General features: G+C 38.8%; 6 protein-coding genes and 1 pseudogene across 7 annotated transcripts in view; all 7 read left to right on the top strand.

Moving 5' to 3' along the window:
• The window catches only part of LOC104772357, an 8,057-nt gene extending 7,805 nt beyond the window's left edge, over nt 1–252 (top strand). The window contains exon 3 of the mRNA XM_019241831.1: nt 223–252. Within this exon, the coding sequence (XP_019097376.1) occupies nt 223–252 (30 nt within the window). The remainder of the gene's footprint in view (nt 1–222) is intronic.
• LOC104770216 lies at nt 77–2,704 on the top strand. Its single transcript, XM_010494608.2, has 2 exons — nt 77–159; nt 440–2,704. The coding sequence occupies exon 2, from the start codon at nt 488–490 to the stop codon at nt 2,450–2,452; it is 1,965 nt and encodes a 654-aa protein (XP_010492910.1). The 5' UTR covers nt 77–159; nt 440–487; the 3' UTR covers nt 2,453–2,704.
• Nucleotides 3,047–6,940, top strand: LOC104772358. Of its 2 annotated transcripts, XR_002036864.1 has the most exons (4): nt 3,047–3,114; nt 3,580–5,250; nt 6,570–6,779; nt 6,877–6,940. XR_002036864.1 is itself a non-coding variant. In XM_019241658.1 (2 exons), the coding sequence occupies exon 2, from the start codon at nt 3,620–3,622 to the stop codon at nt 5,183–5,185; it is 1,566 nt and encodes a 521-aa protein (XP_019097203.1). In that variant the 5' UTR covers nt 3,047–3,114; nt 3,580–3,619; the 3' UTR covers nt 5,186–5,397. The 2 variants fall into 2 exon arrangements, 1 of the variants encoding a protein (XP_019097203.1); XM_019241658.1 differs by lacking the exons at nt 6,570–6,779; nt 6,877–6,940 and having other exon boundaries at nt 3,580–5,397.
• On the top strand, nt 6,625–7,628 carry LOC104772359 (annotated as a pseudogene).
• On the top strand, nt 7,890–11,636 carry LOC104770217. Its single transcript, XM_010494609.1, has 3 exons — nt 7,890–7,973; nt 8,292–10,251; nt 11,373–11,636. Exons 2-3 carry the CDS (start codon nt 8,341–8,343, stop codon nt 11,475–11,477), a joined length of 2,016 nt encoding a protein of 671 aa, XP_010492911.1. The 5' UTR covers nt 7,890–7,973; nt 8,292–8,340; the 3' UTR covers nt 11,478–11,636.
• On the top strand, nt 10,725–11,325 carry LOC104772075. The gene is made up of 3 exons (XM_010496728.1): nt 10,725–10,744; nt 10,801–11,282; nt 11,315–11,325. The coding sequence occupies exons 1-3, from the start codon at nt 10,725–10,727 to the stop codon at nt 11,323–11,325; spliced, it is 513 nt and encodes a 170-aa protein (XP_010495030.1).
• Nucleotides 11,487–12,612, top strand: LOC104772360. The gene is made up of 3 exons (XM_010496987.1): nt 11,487–11,511; nt 11,752–11,818; nt 11,922–12,612. The coding sequence occupies exons 1-3, from the start codon at nt 11,487–11,489 to the stop codon at nt 12,610–12,612; spliced, it is 783 nt and encodes a 260-aa protein (XP_010495289.1).

Genomic DNA, 13,694 nt, shown 5'->3' on the forward strand with positions numbered 1-13,694 from the left:
TTTTTTTTTTTTTTTTTTTTTGGTCTTAAATCGAGAAAGAAGAACACTGAATATAATTTATTATTAATCCGCTCGCGTTCACTTTCATTCACTCTGTACTTAGCCTGACAAAGGTCTCCGCCGCCGACGATTGCGATTCCCTTTTTTTCGCCGTTGTTGGTAAATTGATCGAACCTTTTCGTGAATTACATAACTCTTTATTTGTTGTCGTCTGTGTCGTAGCCTGAATCTAGGTTCTCGGGTGCCGTTTAGGTTTCTCATTGTATATCGAATTTGATTTATTAGGGTTCTTATTCTTTAGATTTTAATTGCTTCAACTTTTTGTTTCTACAAGTATACATCTCTATTATCAATAGGCGTTTTGTATATTCGCATCTCTGTTTACATTATAGTTTATGTGTCATATAGTATCTGATAACCAGAAATTGTATTTATGTAGGAACCCGTAGAGGTGGAATTTGTGTTTCCTTGAGTGTTTACTTGTTTGATGATGGATACCACTGTAAATGAGCTTCTTACAAGGAAAAAAGCTGTTCAGAGCCATCAGATTAGGAGTGGTTTGGTTGCATCGGTACCTACGAATCAGCAAGAAAAGGCTCAGGATTTCTCTTCGCAGCAACAGCAACATTTTCCAAGTAAGAATCTTGAATCTGGTTTGAGCTTTGCTGACAAAGTTGGTGAGAAGAGAAAGAGGAATGATGAGTCTGGTGTAATGGTTAACACTGAGACTGGAAGTAAGTCTGAAGATATTATTGTGAATCTTAGTAAAATTGGCAATAGAATTGTGGCGGAGAATTTTGGAGGTGCAAGAGAAGAGTCTGGAAGCGGAAAGCAACTCCTTGAGGTAGAAACATTGCCAAATGCCATGAAAAAGAATGGTCAAGTGAGAGCTGCATTGGGGAACTCTCAGAATCTTGAGGCAGATAACAAGTCTGGTTTATGTCATACAAGTTCAACAGTTGCAGTACAACCAAAGACTTCTGGTCCAAAGTTTAACGACTTTGAAAAGCTCCGGGAACAAGTTAACTTTGCTGTTGGTCAGACCTGGGCTCTTTATGACACAGCGGATGGACTGCCTAGATTGTATGCTCAGATCAAGAAAGTTTCAGCTCCTTCCTTTGGGCTTCGGATCACATATCTAGAGCCAGATCCAGATGATGAGAAAGAGATCCAATGGTTTGAAGAAGACTTGCCTGTTTCTGTTGGTAAGTTCAGGCTTGGGGAAAATCAGAACACCAAAGATCGTTCCATATTTTCACATGTTATTCATTGCAATGAACTAAGCAACATTCGTTGTTTCAGCAGAAGTTGTTATTCCTTCAACAATCGTCATTTTAGTGTATCCCCTAGAAAAGGCGAGACTTGGGCACTATTCAAGAACTGGGATATTAAGTGGTGTTCAGAGCCAGATTTTCACCGCAAAAATGAGTATGAGTTTGTCCAGATTCTGTCAGATTACGCTGATGAAGTTGGTGTATATGTTGCATACTTGCATAAAGCCAAAGGGTTTGCTAGTGTGTTTTTCCGAATGGGAACTGGTTATGAAGGCATATTTCGTATATTACCTCGCAGCTTGTATCGGTTCTCCCACAGAGTTCCTTCCTTCAAACTGACTGGAGTTGAAGGAAATGGTGTGCCAAAAGATGCTTACGAGCTGGACCAAGCTGCGTTACCAGAAGAAGCAATCGAGGAGATTATCGTGCCTTCAAACTCTGAGAGTGATATAAAGTCTAAACGTCAAGCCATCTACTTTGCTAGCAAGGGGAAGGTTTTTCAGACTGGCCAGATTTGGTCATTTTACAGTGGTTATGATGATTTGCCTCTGTACTATGGTAGGATTCAGAAGATCACTTTTACTCAGGCATTTAAGCAGGATCCACAAATCAAACTACACATAGGTCGGCTAAAGAGTACAAGGTTTCCTAAGGATGTTATCGCCTGGGAAGATGGGCAAATGCCTGTTGGTTGTGGAACATTCTACGCAAGAAAAGTTCTAGAAATAATCACCCCAAAAGAGGTTTCACATCAGATGATTCCTTCAACCTCCATGGATGGCACTGAGTATACCATTCTCCCCAAGATTGGTGAAGTTTGGGTGATATACAGATACTGGAGTTGTCACATTGATGTTGAAGACTTGGAATTTGGTCTTTATGACATGGTTGAAATTCTTGATGACAGTTTGGACTATAAGGTCCAACTGCTGGAGTACGAATCCTTTTTTGATGATGATGAAAATGGGAATAGGATGTTTAAGGCATGTACGGAGTATACTGATAACGAGGATGAAGGGTCGGAGCCAATATTTACGATCCCAAAGTCGGAAAGGATCAGATTCTCGAATCAGGTTCCTGCTTCGCGTGTAAGGAGAGAGATGGACGGAGAGTTAAAAGAGTTTTTAAGTGTTGATTATAGGGCAACACCTGTTAACGTTATACACTGTCGAAGTTGAACAGAGGACTTGAGAAAAGAAAAGGGACGGAAAGCGCCAAGGATTACCTTTTTGCTAGCTTAGCTTTTGGTGCATTTTTTGGGGAAAAAGGCTTATGTATAAGAATCTTAAGACTTCCCTCTCATGATGTTTTAGTATGATGTTATGTGATGTGATGAGACACAGCAAGTATTTGCAGCTTGGTATGTAGTAATCTATCTCGGTTATTGTGTAGTTTGATAAAACGGAGAGGTGAAAAAGCTTTTTGAAGTTGATTCTAGAGTTCAAACGCTAGGTTTCAAGACTATGAAGCTAAAGTAGTAATCACAAGAGCATTGTTGTGGCCTTTTGGTGTGATTCTAGCCGTTTGCAGCTTCACATCAGTTCAGAATAAGAAAGTAGTAAACTTGAAAGTTGAAAACTAAAAGCTTCACACATACAAATTTCATCTTTTATTAATCATGTAAAATAGTGTGAGATCCGTAAAATAAATTAAAAATTGGAATTATTAACAAGAATTATTAAAGTGATTAAACTACACAACAGTCTCTGATGATTTTCCCGCCCAATGGACTAATCTCGGGAAAAGTGGGATATTTTTTCTTTGGAGGAGCTAGGGGAACCTGCTACAAGCTAGCCGACGACGACTGAAGTTTTGCTCTGGTTTCGTATTGATCCAATCGGTTCGTTGGTTTCATGTTTTTAATTTCTGCATCTCTCTATGTCCCACTCCGAATCTAGGGTTTAGGTGTTCTCGCATTTTCCCCAATCGCGAATTTTGGGTTTCTTCATAACTACAAAGACGCTTCATTTACATTTAGGGTTTGAGATGTTTCACACTTTGTGTTTTGGGGGCACTTGACTATTTAGCCTCACTTTTGATTTTTGAATTACCTGGTCGTTTGTCTAAAACCTAACTACCTAAGTCATCCTCATCTTATACAATCATAGATTTATCTTTACCAATCGTGAGTTTTAGGTTTTATATCTACAAAGAAGCTAAATTTAGGGTTCTTATTACTTTCTTCTTGTGTCAGATACTTGATTTTGGATTTACCTGTTAGCTTGTCCATTACCTAACTAGCTAAGTCATTCATCTTATACAAACATAGTTCTGACGGCAATGTCTATAATTGTCTTTTCTGCAGGGTTAGCCCTAGAAGAGGAAGTTGTCTTCTTGATTGTTTGATGATGGGTATCACTTCTTCTGACGATTCTTTAACATTTTCTTCATCTTGTGCTGCTACGAGTGTTGGTGAGAAGAGAAAGAGGAACGAATATGGTGCAAGTAGTAGCAATCCTGGAAATGGCGGTATTTTACATAACAATAGAGATGCAGGCAGGGGAGCAGAGTCGGCACAACCAAAGATTTCTGACTCTGTTGGTGGGCCAAAGTTTAACGACTTTAGTAAGCTGCGGGAAGAAGTGAACTTTGCTGTTGGTCAGACCTGGGCTCTTTATGACACAACGGATGGGATGCCTAGACTGTATGCTCAGATCAGGAAAGTTTCAGCTCCTTCCTTTGGGCTTAGGATCACATATCTTGAGCCAGATCCAGATGATGAGAAAGAGATACTATGGTTTGAGCAAGACTTGCCTGTTTCTGTTGGTAAGTTCAGGTTTGGGAAAAGTCAGAACACAAAAGATCGTTCCAGATTCTCTCATCTTATCCACTGCAATGGAGGAAGCAACACTGATCATTTCACTGTTTTCCCAAGAAAAGGCGAGACTTGGGCTTTGTTCAAGAACTGGGACATTAACTGGTCTTCAGAGCCAGATTCTCACCGCAAATATGAGTATGACTTTGTTGAGATTTTGTCAGATTACGCTGATGGAGCTGGTGTATCTGTTGCGTTCTTGCATAAAGCAAAAGGGTTTGCAAGTGTGTTCTTTCAAAAGGGAACTGGGGATGCAGACATATCTCAGATTCTGCCTCACAGTTTGTACCGGTTCTCCCATAGAATGCCTTCCTTTAAACTGACTGGAGCTGAAGGACAAGGTGTGCCAAAAAACGCTTACGAGCTGGACCAAGCTGTATTACCCAAACCAGAAGCTCTCTGCTTTCGTAGTGGGGGAAAGGTTTTTCAAACTGGTCAGATCTGGTCATATTACAGTTATTACTGGAACTTTGCTGTGTATTATGGTAGGATTCATAAGATCACTTTTACTCAGGCATTCGGGAAGGCAGCAGAATTTAAGTTACACCTAACTCGGTTAAATCCTACTCCTTTCTCTAAGGATGTGATCAAGTATAAAGACAAGTATATGCCTGTTGGTTGTGGAACATTCTTTGTGAGGAAAGGTATCGATGTCATCGATCCTGATATTGTTTCACGTCAGATAGTGCCTGAAACCTCTATGGATGGAAAGGAATATACCATTCTTCCCAAGATTGGCGATGTTTGGGCCATATACACATACTGGTCCGAAAACATTGATGCTGTGGCCTTGGAAAAATGGTTTGAGTATGACATTGTGGAAGTTCTTGATGACGCTTTGGGCTATAAAGTTTTGGCGTTGTCGCCCGCATCATTTGGTAATGAAAATGAAGGAGAGAAACATTTCTTGCGAGCAGCTGAGCATAGGCAACGTGATTGGGAGAATGAGTCAGAATTGATATTCACAATCCCCAAGTCAAAAATTCTAAGATTCTCGCATCAGATTCCTGTTACCCGAGTAACCAAGGAGATAGACGGAGATTTGAAAGAGCTTTTTGAAGTCCTTGATTCTAAAGCATTACCTTCAATGACATAGCCCAAAGGGGAAGAAGTGAGGGGAAGGATTACTTTTTGTTAGCTTCTGGTGCGTTATGTCAAAAGGTTTGTTTTTTTTTTGGTATAAGGTGACCTGAAAACTTATCTAGAATTGCTCCATGGTTTAGAAGCATGCGCTTCTTTTGTTGGTTGGAAAATCTATGGAAAATCATGTATTTTGAGAAGGTAGGAGGATACTGTTTCTTTTGTTGGTCAAAACTCAAAAGGTTAAGTAGTGGTTTTGATGAGAAGGAATGGATCCATGTTTACTAGTCACTTGATCCGTCGGTAGTTTTCTATCTATATGACGTGGTAGTGAGCAATCTGAATGATTATATTTATCTTTTAGAAGAGAAAAATCTAATTTACATGCAACATATGAAGTTACAATGCATTACTCTGAAAACGATTTCACCATGATCACATATAGGATTCACGATATATGTCTCCCATAAGTTTGTATCTATAATTTGAGTATCTCGGAATTAAACCTTAAGCATGAGATCTTTTTATCAATTAGAGGACCAATTGGACTCAACAATAAATTGACACTTTTTGGGGATTTAGAAATTGTTTTTTATTAAGAGAATACGGATATCACTGTAGCTGGGAAGGGTTTAGGGAACAAACTTGACAGGAGTAGATATATACTCTTGATGCTTCATCGAGCGCCGTGTTTTGCATTAACCAATGTGCATAGTGTTCGTCTTTAGTGCATGCAATGATGATTCTCGAGTAAAGTAGGATAAATCTTTTAGAGTAGACAAAGTAGAAGATGAACATTTATTTAGTTTTGACCTGGTCATTTAATTGTAATATTGCATATATATATTTAATAGTTATGTATTGTAAAAGTAAAATCATTAAATAGTTATTTGATTTTGAAAATAAAAATGCATTAACTACGCTAAAAAAATCATCGTTTTCTACTCAATCTAAATAATATATAAGTTACAGGAGGACCATGTTTTCCTACTCAATCTATTTATCTACGACTTAAGGTTTGTTCTTGGTTGCGTAAATTGATCGAATTGGTTTGTTGATTGTATTGTATCTATTTAAACATGTTTTATTGTTAACTTCTGTATCGCTATGTAGCGTCTGAATCTAGGGTTTAGGTGATGTTTGAGTTTCATAAATACAAAGAGGCTTGTTTTAGGATGTTCATATTACTACTCTCTTCTAGTTTGAGATGCTTCTCATTTTCTTTTTATAAACTCAGGTTCTGCGTGATTTAAGGAATAAACGCTTGTTCACTTATGCTTGTTCACTTATGCTAAGTCATTCATCTTATATTTAAGCATAAATTTATGCTTGTTTCAATATGTACTATCTTACCAATGTTGAAATATATGATTCTGACGGCCATTTATGAATTTGTGCAGGAACCTTAGAAGAGGAAGTTGCCTTCTTTGAGTGCATTCGTCCCTTTGTTTGATGATGGATCATGTCAATTCTTCTAACGGTGCTTCATCTTGTGCTGATAATTTTCTCTCCCCTGGTTTGAGTCCTGCTATGAGTGTTGTTGGTGATAAGAGAGAGGGGAAGGAGTGTAGTGGCGAAAGTAGCAACAACACTAGTGTTATACATAATGGGTAGGTCTTTCAAATAGGCCAGATTTGGTCATTTTCCGGCGATGATAGTGATTTGCCTCTGTACTACGGTCTTATCAAGAAGATCTCTTTTATTCAGGCAATTGAGCAGGAGGCAGGAGGCAGCATGTAAGCTACACGTAAGTGAGTTAAAGTCTACTCCTTTCCCTGAGGATGTGATCCAGTGGGACGACAGGAGAATGCCTGTTGGCTGTGGAACTTTCTATGCGAAAAAGGCCCTCAGAAAGATCACTCCAGGTGATGTTTGGCAGCAGATAGCACCTCAGATGTCTGTGGATGGAACAGAATATACCATTCTTCCCAAGATTGGGGAAGTTTGGGTGATATACAGATACTGGCATCAATTCATGGAGTTCGACAAAGTTGGTTTATGTAGCTACGACACTGTTGAAATTCTTGACGACACCTTGGACTACAAGGTCTTGCTGCTGGAGCACGAGCCCACTTCCGATGGAGTTCTTGACGATGTTCTGCATTTGCCGGAAAATATGCATTTTCAGGCGGTTAAGGAGTATACGTATAACCTGATTGATGGGTCGGAACCGATATTTACGATCCCAAAATCAGAAAGGCTTAGGTTCTCACACAAGGTTCCTGCCTCTCGTGTTACCAGAGAGATACACGGTGAGCTAAAAGACCTTATCAAAGTTGTTTCAGCAGCATTGCCTAGTAATCTGCAGGGGACTTCAGACTTTGATTGAACAAAGACAAGTGAGGGTCACAGAAGCCCAAGGGTTCCTTTTCCGTTAGCTTTTGTTACATTTTGTTGCAAGTATCTTTTTATTTATCTATCTGTATGATGTGAAATACTAGCAAAGTAGTTGTAGTGCAACTGTGCAAGTATGTTGCTGTAAGTGTAACGTGGTGTTGTAAACTTTATCTACCTGTTGTTTTTTTAAGACTTAATGTTATCTCTACCTTGTTAAGTTTTGTTTTCATTTACGATTATAAAAATCATTGGTTCTTTGTAGGGTCAAATTATAAAATATTTGATGTGTTTCCCGCCAAATAAATGTCACTGTTGATGAACATTTACCGCCAAAAGAGAAATTAACACTTTGACTGAATATATTTACTTTTTCATCCGTTCACTTTCACTACTCTTTAGTCTTCCCGACAAAAGTCTCCGCCGCGGACGACTGCGATTTGCTTCTGTCGCCGCCGATACCATTGTTGGTAAAATTAATCGAACCCATTCGTGGATTGTTTTTTTTTTTTTACTTGATGTCGTCTCTGTGCTATAGCTGAATTCTAGAGGGTTTATTAGAATTTTCTAGCTTTTTTCGCACATTGGGTTTTCTCGTTGTTGTAGAGAGAAGTTGATTTTAGGGTTCTTACTACGTTCTTTAGACTTGATGAAACGCTTCTTTTTAATTTGAACTTTCTTCTTGTGCGTGAGATGTTCTGCAAACACACATCTTCTTGTCTATTCGGCGCCTGTGTTTTCGTGTTTCTGTTTAGACCGATTCTAACCAGATGCTGTATTTTCTGTAGGAACCCGTTAGAGGTGGAATTTGTCTTCCCTTGAGTGTTTAATAGTTTGATGATGGATACCACTGTAAATGAATTTCTTAGAAGGCAAAAGGCTGTTCAGAACCATCAGATTAGGAGTGATTTGGTTGCATCGACACCTATGAATCAGCAAGAAAAGGTTCAAGCTTTCTCTTTGCAGCAACAGATAACAATCCCAACTAAGAAGAATCCAGGCATACATTTCTCTGGAAATGAAAGTTCCCCTGGTTTGAGCTGTGCTGGCAAGGTTGGTGAGAAGAGAAAAAGGAATGATGAGTCTGGTGAAATGGTTAACACTGAGAATGGAAGTAAGTCTGAAGATATCATTGTCAATCTAAGTAAAGTTGGCAATAGAATTGTGGCGGATGGTTTTGGAGGTGCAAGAGAAGTGTCTGGAAGCGGAAAGCAACTCCTTGAGGTTGATCTTTGCAAAGAAACATTGCCAAATGCCATTAACAAGAATGTTCAAGTGGGAGCTGCATTGGGGAGCTATCAGAATCATGAGGCAGAGAATAACTTTGGTTTATGTGATACAAGTTCAGAAGTTGCAGTACAACCAAACACTTCTGAATGTGCTGGTCCAAAGTTTAACGACTTTGATAAGCTGCGGGAAGAAGTGAACTTTGCTGTTGGTCAGACTTGGGCTCTTTATAATTCAAAGGATGGGATGCCTAGACTGTATGCTCAGATCAGAAAAGTTTCAGCTCCTTCATCCGGGCTTAGGATCACATATCTTGAGCCAGATCCACATGATGAGAAAGAGATGCTATGGTTTGAAGAAGACTTGCCTGTTTCTGTTGGTAAGTTCAGGCTTGGGGAAAATAAGAACACAAAAGATCGTTCCATGTTTTCACATGTTATCCATTGCAATGAACTAAGCAACACTCGTTGTTTCGACAACACTTGTCGTTTCATCAACACTTGTCATTTTAGTGTATCTCCTAGAAAAGGCGAGACATGGGCGCTTTTCAAGAACTGGGATATGAAGTGGTCTTCAGAGCCAGATTCTCACCGCAAATATGAGTTTGAATTTGTCGAGATTCTGTCAGATAACGCTGATGAAGGTGGGGTATATGTTGCATACTTGCATAAAGCCAAAGGGTTTGCTAGTGTGTTCTTCCGAATGGGAACTGGTTATGGAGGTATATTTCGTATTTTACCTCACAGTTTGTATCGGTTCTCCCATAGGGTTCCTTCCTTCAAACTGACTGGAGTTGAAGGAAATGGTGTGCCAAAAGATGCTTACGAGCTGGACCAAGCTGCGTTACCAGAGAAAATCGAAGAGATTATCGTGCCTTCAAACTCTGAGAGTAGTATAATGTCTAAACGCCAAGCCATCCATTACACTAGCAAGGGGAAGGTTTTTCAGACTGGCCAGATTTGGTCATTTTACAGTGGTTATGATGATTTGCCTCTGTATTATGGTAAGATTCAGAAGGTCACTTTTACTCAGGCATTTAAGCACGATCCGGTAATCAAACTACACATAGGTCGGCTAAAGGCCACGCGTTTCCCTGCGGATGTTGTCGAGTGGGAGAACAAGGGAATGCCTGTTGGTTGTGGAACGTTCTACGCAAGGAAAGTTCTAGAAATAATCACCCCAAGTGAGCTTTCACTTCAGATAAAACCTCAAACATCTATGGATGGCACTGAATATACCATTCTGCCCAAGATTGGCGAAGTTTGGGTGATATACAGAAACTGGAGTCGTGACATGGATGAGGAGGACTTTGATTATGGTCTGTATAACATTGTTGAAATTCTTGGTGACACCTTGGACTACTATAAGGTCCAACAGCTGAAGCAAGACTCCAGAGAGTTTGATCGTAAAAAAGAGAATACGTTGTTAAGGGCAGTTAGAAAGAATGAGTCTTACGAACTAGAAGGGTCGGAACCAATATATACGATCTCAAAAAAGGAAAGGATCAGATTCTCCAATAAGGTTCCTGCTTCACGTGTAACCAAAGAGCTATACGGAGAGTTAATAGAGATTTTATGTGTTGATTCTAGAGCATTACCTTCACACCTAAGTGCTCCAGACCACTGAGCGAAGATAATGAGGGAAGCCTATGACTACTTTTGTTTGTAGATTTTGGTGCATTTCGTGAGAAATGGTTTTGTTTTTTTTTCCGGTTAAGAATCTTAAGACTCTCCATGATGATGTAAGAATCTTCTTATCTATGATAATGTAATAGCAAGTATTTGCAAGTTGGTCTGAAATTATCTGTAAGTAGATTAGTTTTTTTGAGTTGAAAGTAGTTAACTCTTTCTTGCATTTGTTGCTCCAATGTGATGAGGTTTTTGTTGATCTGCTCTTTCAGACTTAAGTGATGGGTCGGAACCAATATTTACGATCCCAAAGTCGGAAGAATCAGATTCTCGAATAAGGTTCCTGCTTCGCGTGTAACAAAAGAGATGCATGGAGAGTTGAAAGAGTTCTTAAGTGTTGATCATAGGGCAACACCTTTTAATGTTGTAAACTGTTGAACAGAGGAATTAAGAGAACTGTTGGCCAGATTTGGTCATTTTACAGTGGTAACGATGAATTGCCTCTGTACTATGGTAGGATTCAGAAGATCACTTATACTCAGGCACTTGAGCAGGATCCTGTAATTAAACTACACGTAGGTAGGCTAAAGGCTACTAGGTGCCCTAAGGATGTTATCGAATGGGTGGACAAGCAAATGCCTGTTGGTTGTGGAACATTCTACGCAAGGAAAGTACTCGAAATAATCAGCCCAAGTGAGGTTTCACATCAGATAATTCCTCGAACCTCCATGGATGGCACTGAGTATACCATTCTCCCCAAGATTGGTGAAGTTTGGGTGATATACAGATACTGGAGTAGTCACACTGATGTTGAAGACTTGGAATTTGGTCTTTATGACATGGTTGAAATTCTTGATGACGCTTTGGATTATAAGGTCCAACTGCTGAAGTATGAATCCGTTCATGATGTTGATGATTTTGAATGTGAGAATATGTTGTTTAAGGCATGTACGGAGTATACTTATAACGAGGCGGATGGGTCGGAGCCAATATTTACGATCCCCAANCAATAAGGTTCCTGCTTCACGTGTAACCAAAGAGCTATACGGAGAGTTAATAGAGATTTTATGTGTTGATTCTAGAGCATTACCTTCACACCTAAGTGCTCCAGACCACTGAGCGAAGATAATGAGGGAAGCCTATGACTACTTTTGTTTGTAGATTTTGGTGCATTTCGTGAGAAATGGTTTTGTTTTTTTTTCCGGTTAAGAATCTTAAGACTCTCCATGATGATGTAAGAATCTTCTTATCTATGATAATGTAATAGCAAGTATTTGCAAGTTGGTCTGAAATTATCTGTAAGTAGATTAGTTTTTTTGAGTTGAAAGTAGTTAACTCTTTCTTGCATTTGTTGCTCCAATGTGATGAGGTTTTTGTTGATCTGCTCTTTCAGACTTAAGTGATGGGTCGGAACCAATATTTACGATCCCAAAGTCGGAAGAATCAGATTCTCGAATAAGGTCCCTGCTTCGCGTGTAACAAAAGAGATGCATGGAGAGTTGAAAGAGTTCTTAAGTGTTGATCATAGGGCAACACCTTTTAATGTTGTAAACTGTTGAACAGAGGAATTAAGAGAACTGTTGGCCAGATTTGGTCATTTTACAGTGGTAACGATGAATTGCCTCTGTACTATGGTAGGATTCAGAAGATCACTTATACTCAGGCACTTGAGCAGGATCCTGTAATTAAACTACACGTAGGTAGGCTAAAGGCTACTAGGTGCCCTAAGGATGTTATCGAATGGGTGGACAAGCAAATGCCTGTTGGTTGTGGAACATTCTACGCAAGGAAAGTACTCGAAATAATCAGCCCAAGTGAGGTTTCACATCAGATAATTCCTCGAACCTCCATGGATGGCACTGAGTATACCATTCTCCCCAAGATTGGTGAAGTTTGGGTGATATACAGATACTGGAGTAGTCACACTGATGTTGAAGACTTGGAATTTGGTCTTTATGACATGGTTGAAATTCTTGATGACGCTTTGGATTATAAGGTCCAACTGCTGAAGTATGAATCCGTTCATGATGTTGATGATTTTGAATGTGAGAATATGTTGTTTAAGGCATGTACGGAGTATACTTATAACGAGGCGGATGGGTCGGAGCCAATATTTACGATCCCCAAGTCGGAAAGAATCAGATTCTCGAATAAGGTTCCTGCTTCGCGTGTAACAAAAGAGATGCATGGAGAGTTGAAAGAGTTCTTAAGTGTTGATCATAGGGCAACACCTTTTAACGTTGTAAACTGTTGAACAGAGGAATTAAGAGAAGAAAAGGGACGGGAAGCGCCAAGGTCCCTTGGGCCCAAGGTTTCCTTTTTGTTAGATTTTCTGGTGCGTTTAGTGAAAAGGGGTTTGTTGTTTTTGGTTTTTAGAACCTTAAGACTTTCACCATGATGTAGAGTATGTTCTTATCTGTAATTTGAACAACAAGTATTTGCAGGTTTGTTTAACTATTTCTTGCATTTTACCTTTTTAAGACTTAAGTGATCTCTCTGCTCTGCAGATTGCAGTTTCAACCTTGTCAAGTATTCTCATTTACGAGTATTATCTTGTCAAGTATTCTCGTAAAAATCATTGGCTCATCTTTGGTATTTATAGAAGCAATACCTACAAACGAGCTGATTCAAGACAAATGTGACTCGAAAACAAAGAAGCGAGGGAGGTTAGCAAAGGGTTCCTTTTTATGCTTAGCTTTTTGGTCACTTTTAGTCAAAACTCGTTTGTGTTGTAAATTGACCTCTTTCTACAGGTTTCTCTAATTTTTCTCACTTACCATATGCGCTTTGAGTATATTAATTAGAAGAACATTTGGTGGAAGTAGCTTAAGTTAATTAATTATTCTTGAGTATGGTTTTAATACGTTTCAGGTGTTAAAGCCTTAGCTGATCTCAGCAGCTTACTGATTTCGACCCTTCTTGTTATATATTTCTCATCAGGATTTAAATTGATCGAAAGCGGCTTGGTCAGACGGTTAGCTCATGCTCGTTTTTCCGAAAGGAGATAGCTCAAGTTTTTTTAGTTAATAAATAGTTCATGGCCTAGATTAATAAATTTTTTTTAATTAATTTGTTAGTTTTAAGCATATATTAAACAATCTTTCTAAAAAATAATTTTGATATGAATTTTGTTTAGATTTTATAGTGGAAACATAAAAATGGATATTCTTAAAAAAAAAGAATCCAAAATACATATTTTTGAAGGAAAATCATCAAAAATTAGAGGGGTATATTCAATCTAATATTTCGAGTGATATGTATTTTCATGAGATTTTAAATGATTTATTTTAGGTAAGTCATATGATTGTTGCACAAAAAAAAAAAAAAAAAAAAAGG

The sequence above is a fragment of the Camelina sativa genome, chromosome 20, assembly GCF_000633955.1.
Source record: "Camelina sativa cultivar DH55 chromosome 20, Cs, whole genome shotgun sequence".
Taxonomy (NCBI): Eukaryota; Viridiplantae; Streptophyta; class Magnoliopsida; order Brassicales; family Brassicaceae; genus Camelina; species Camelina sativa.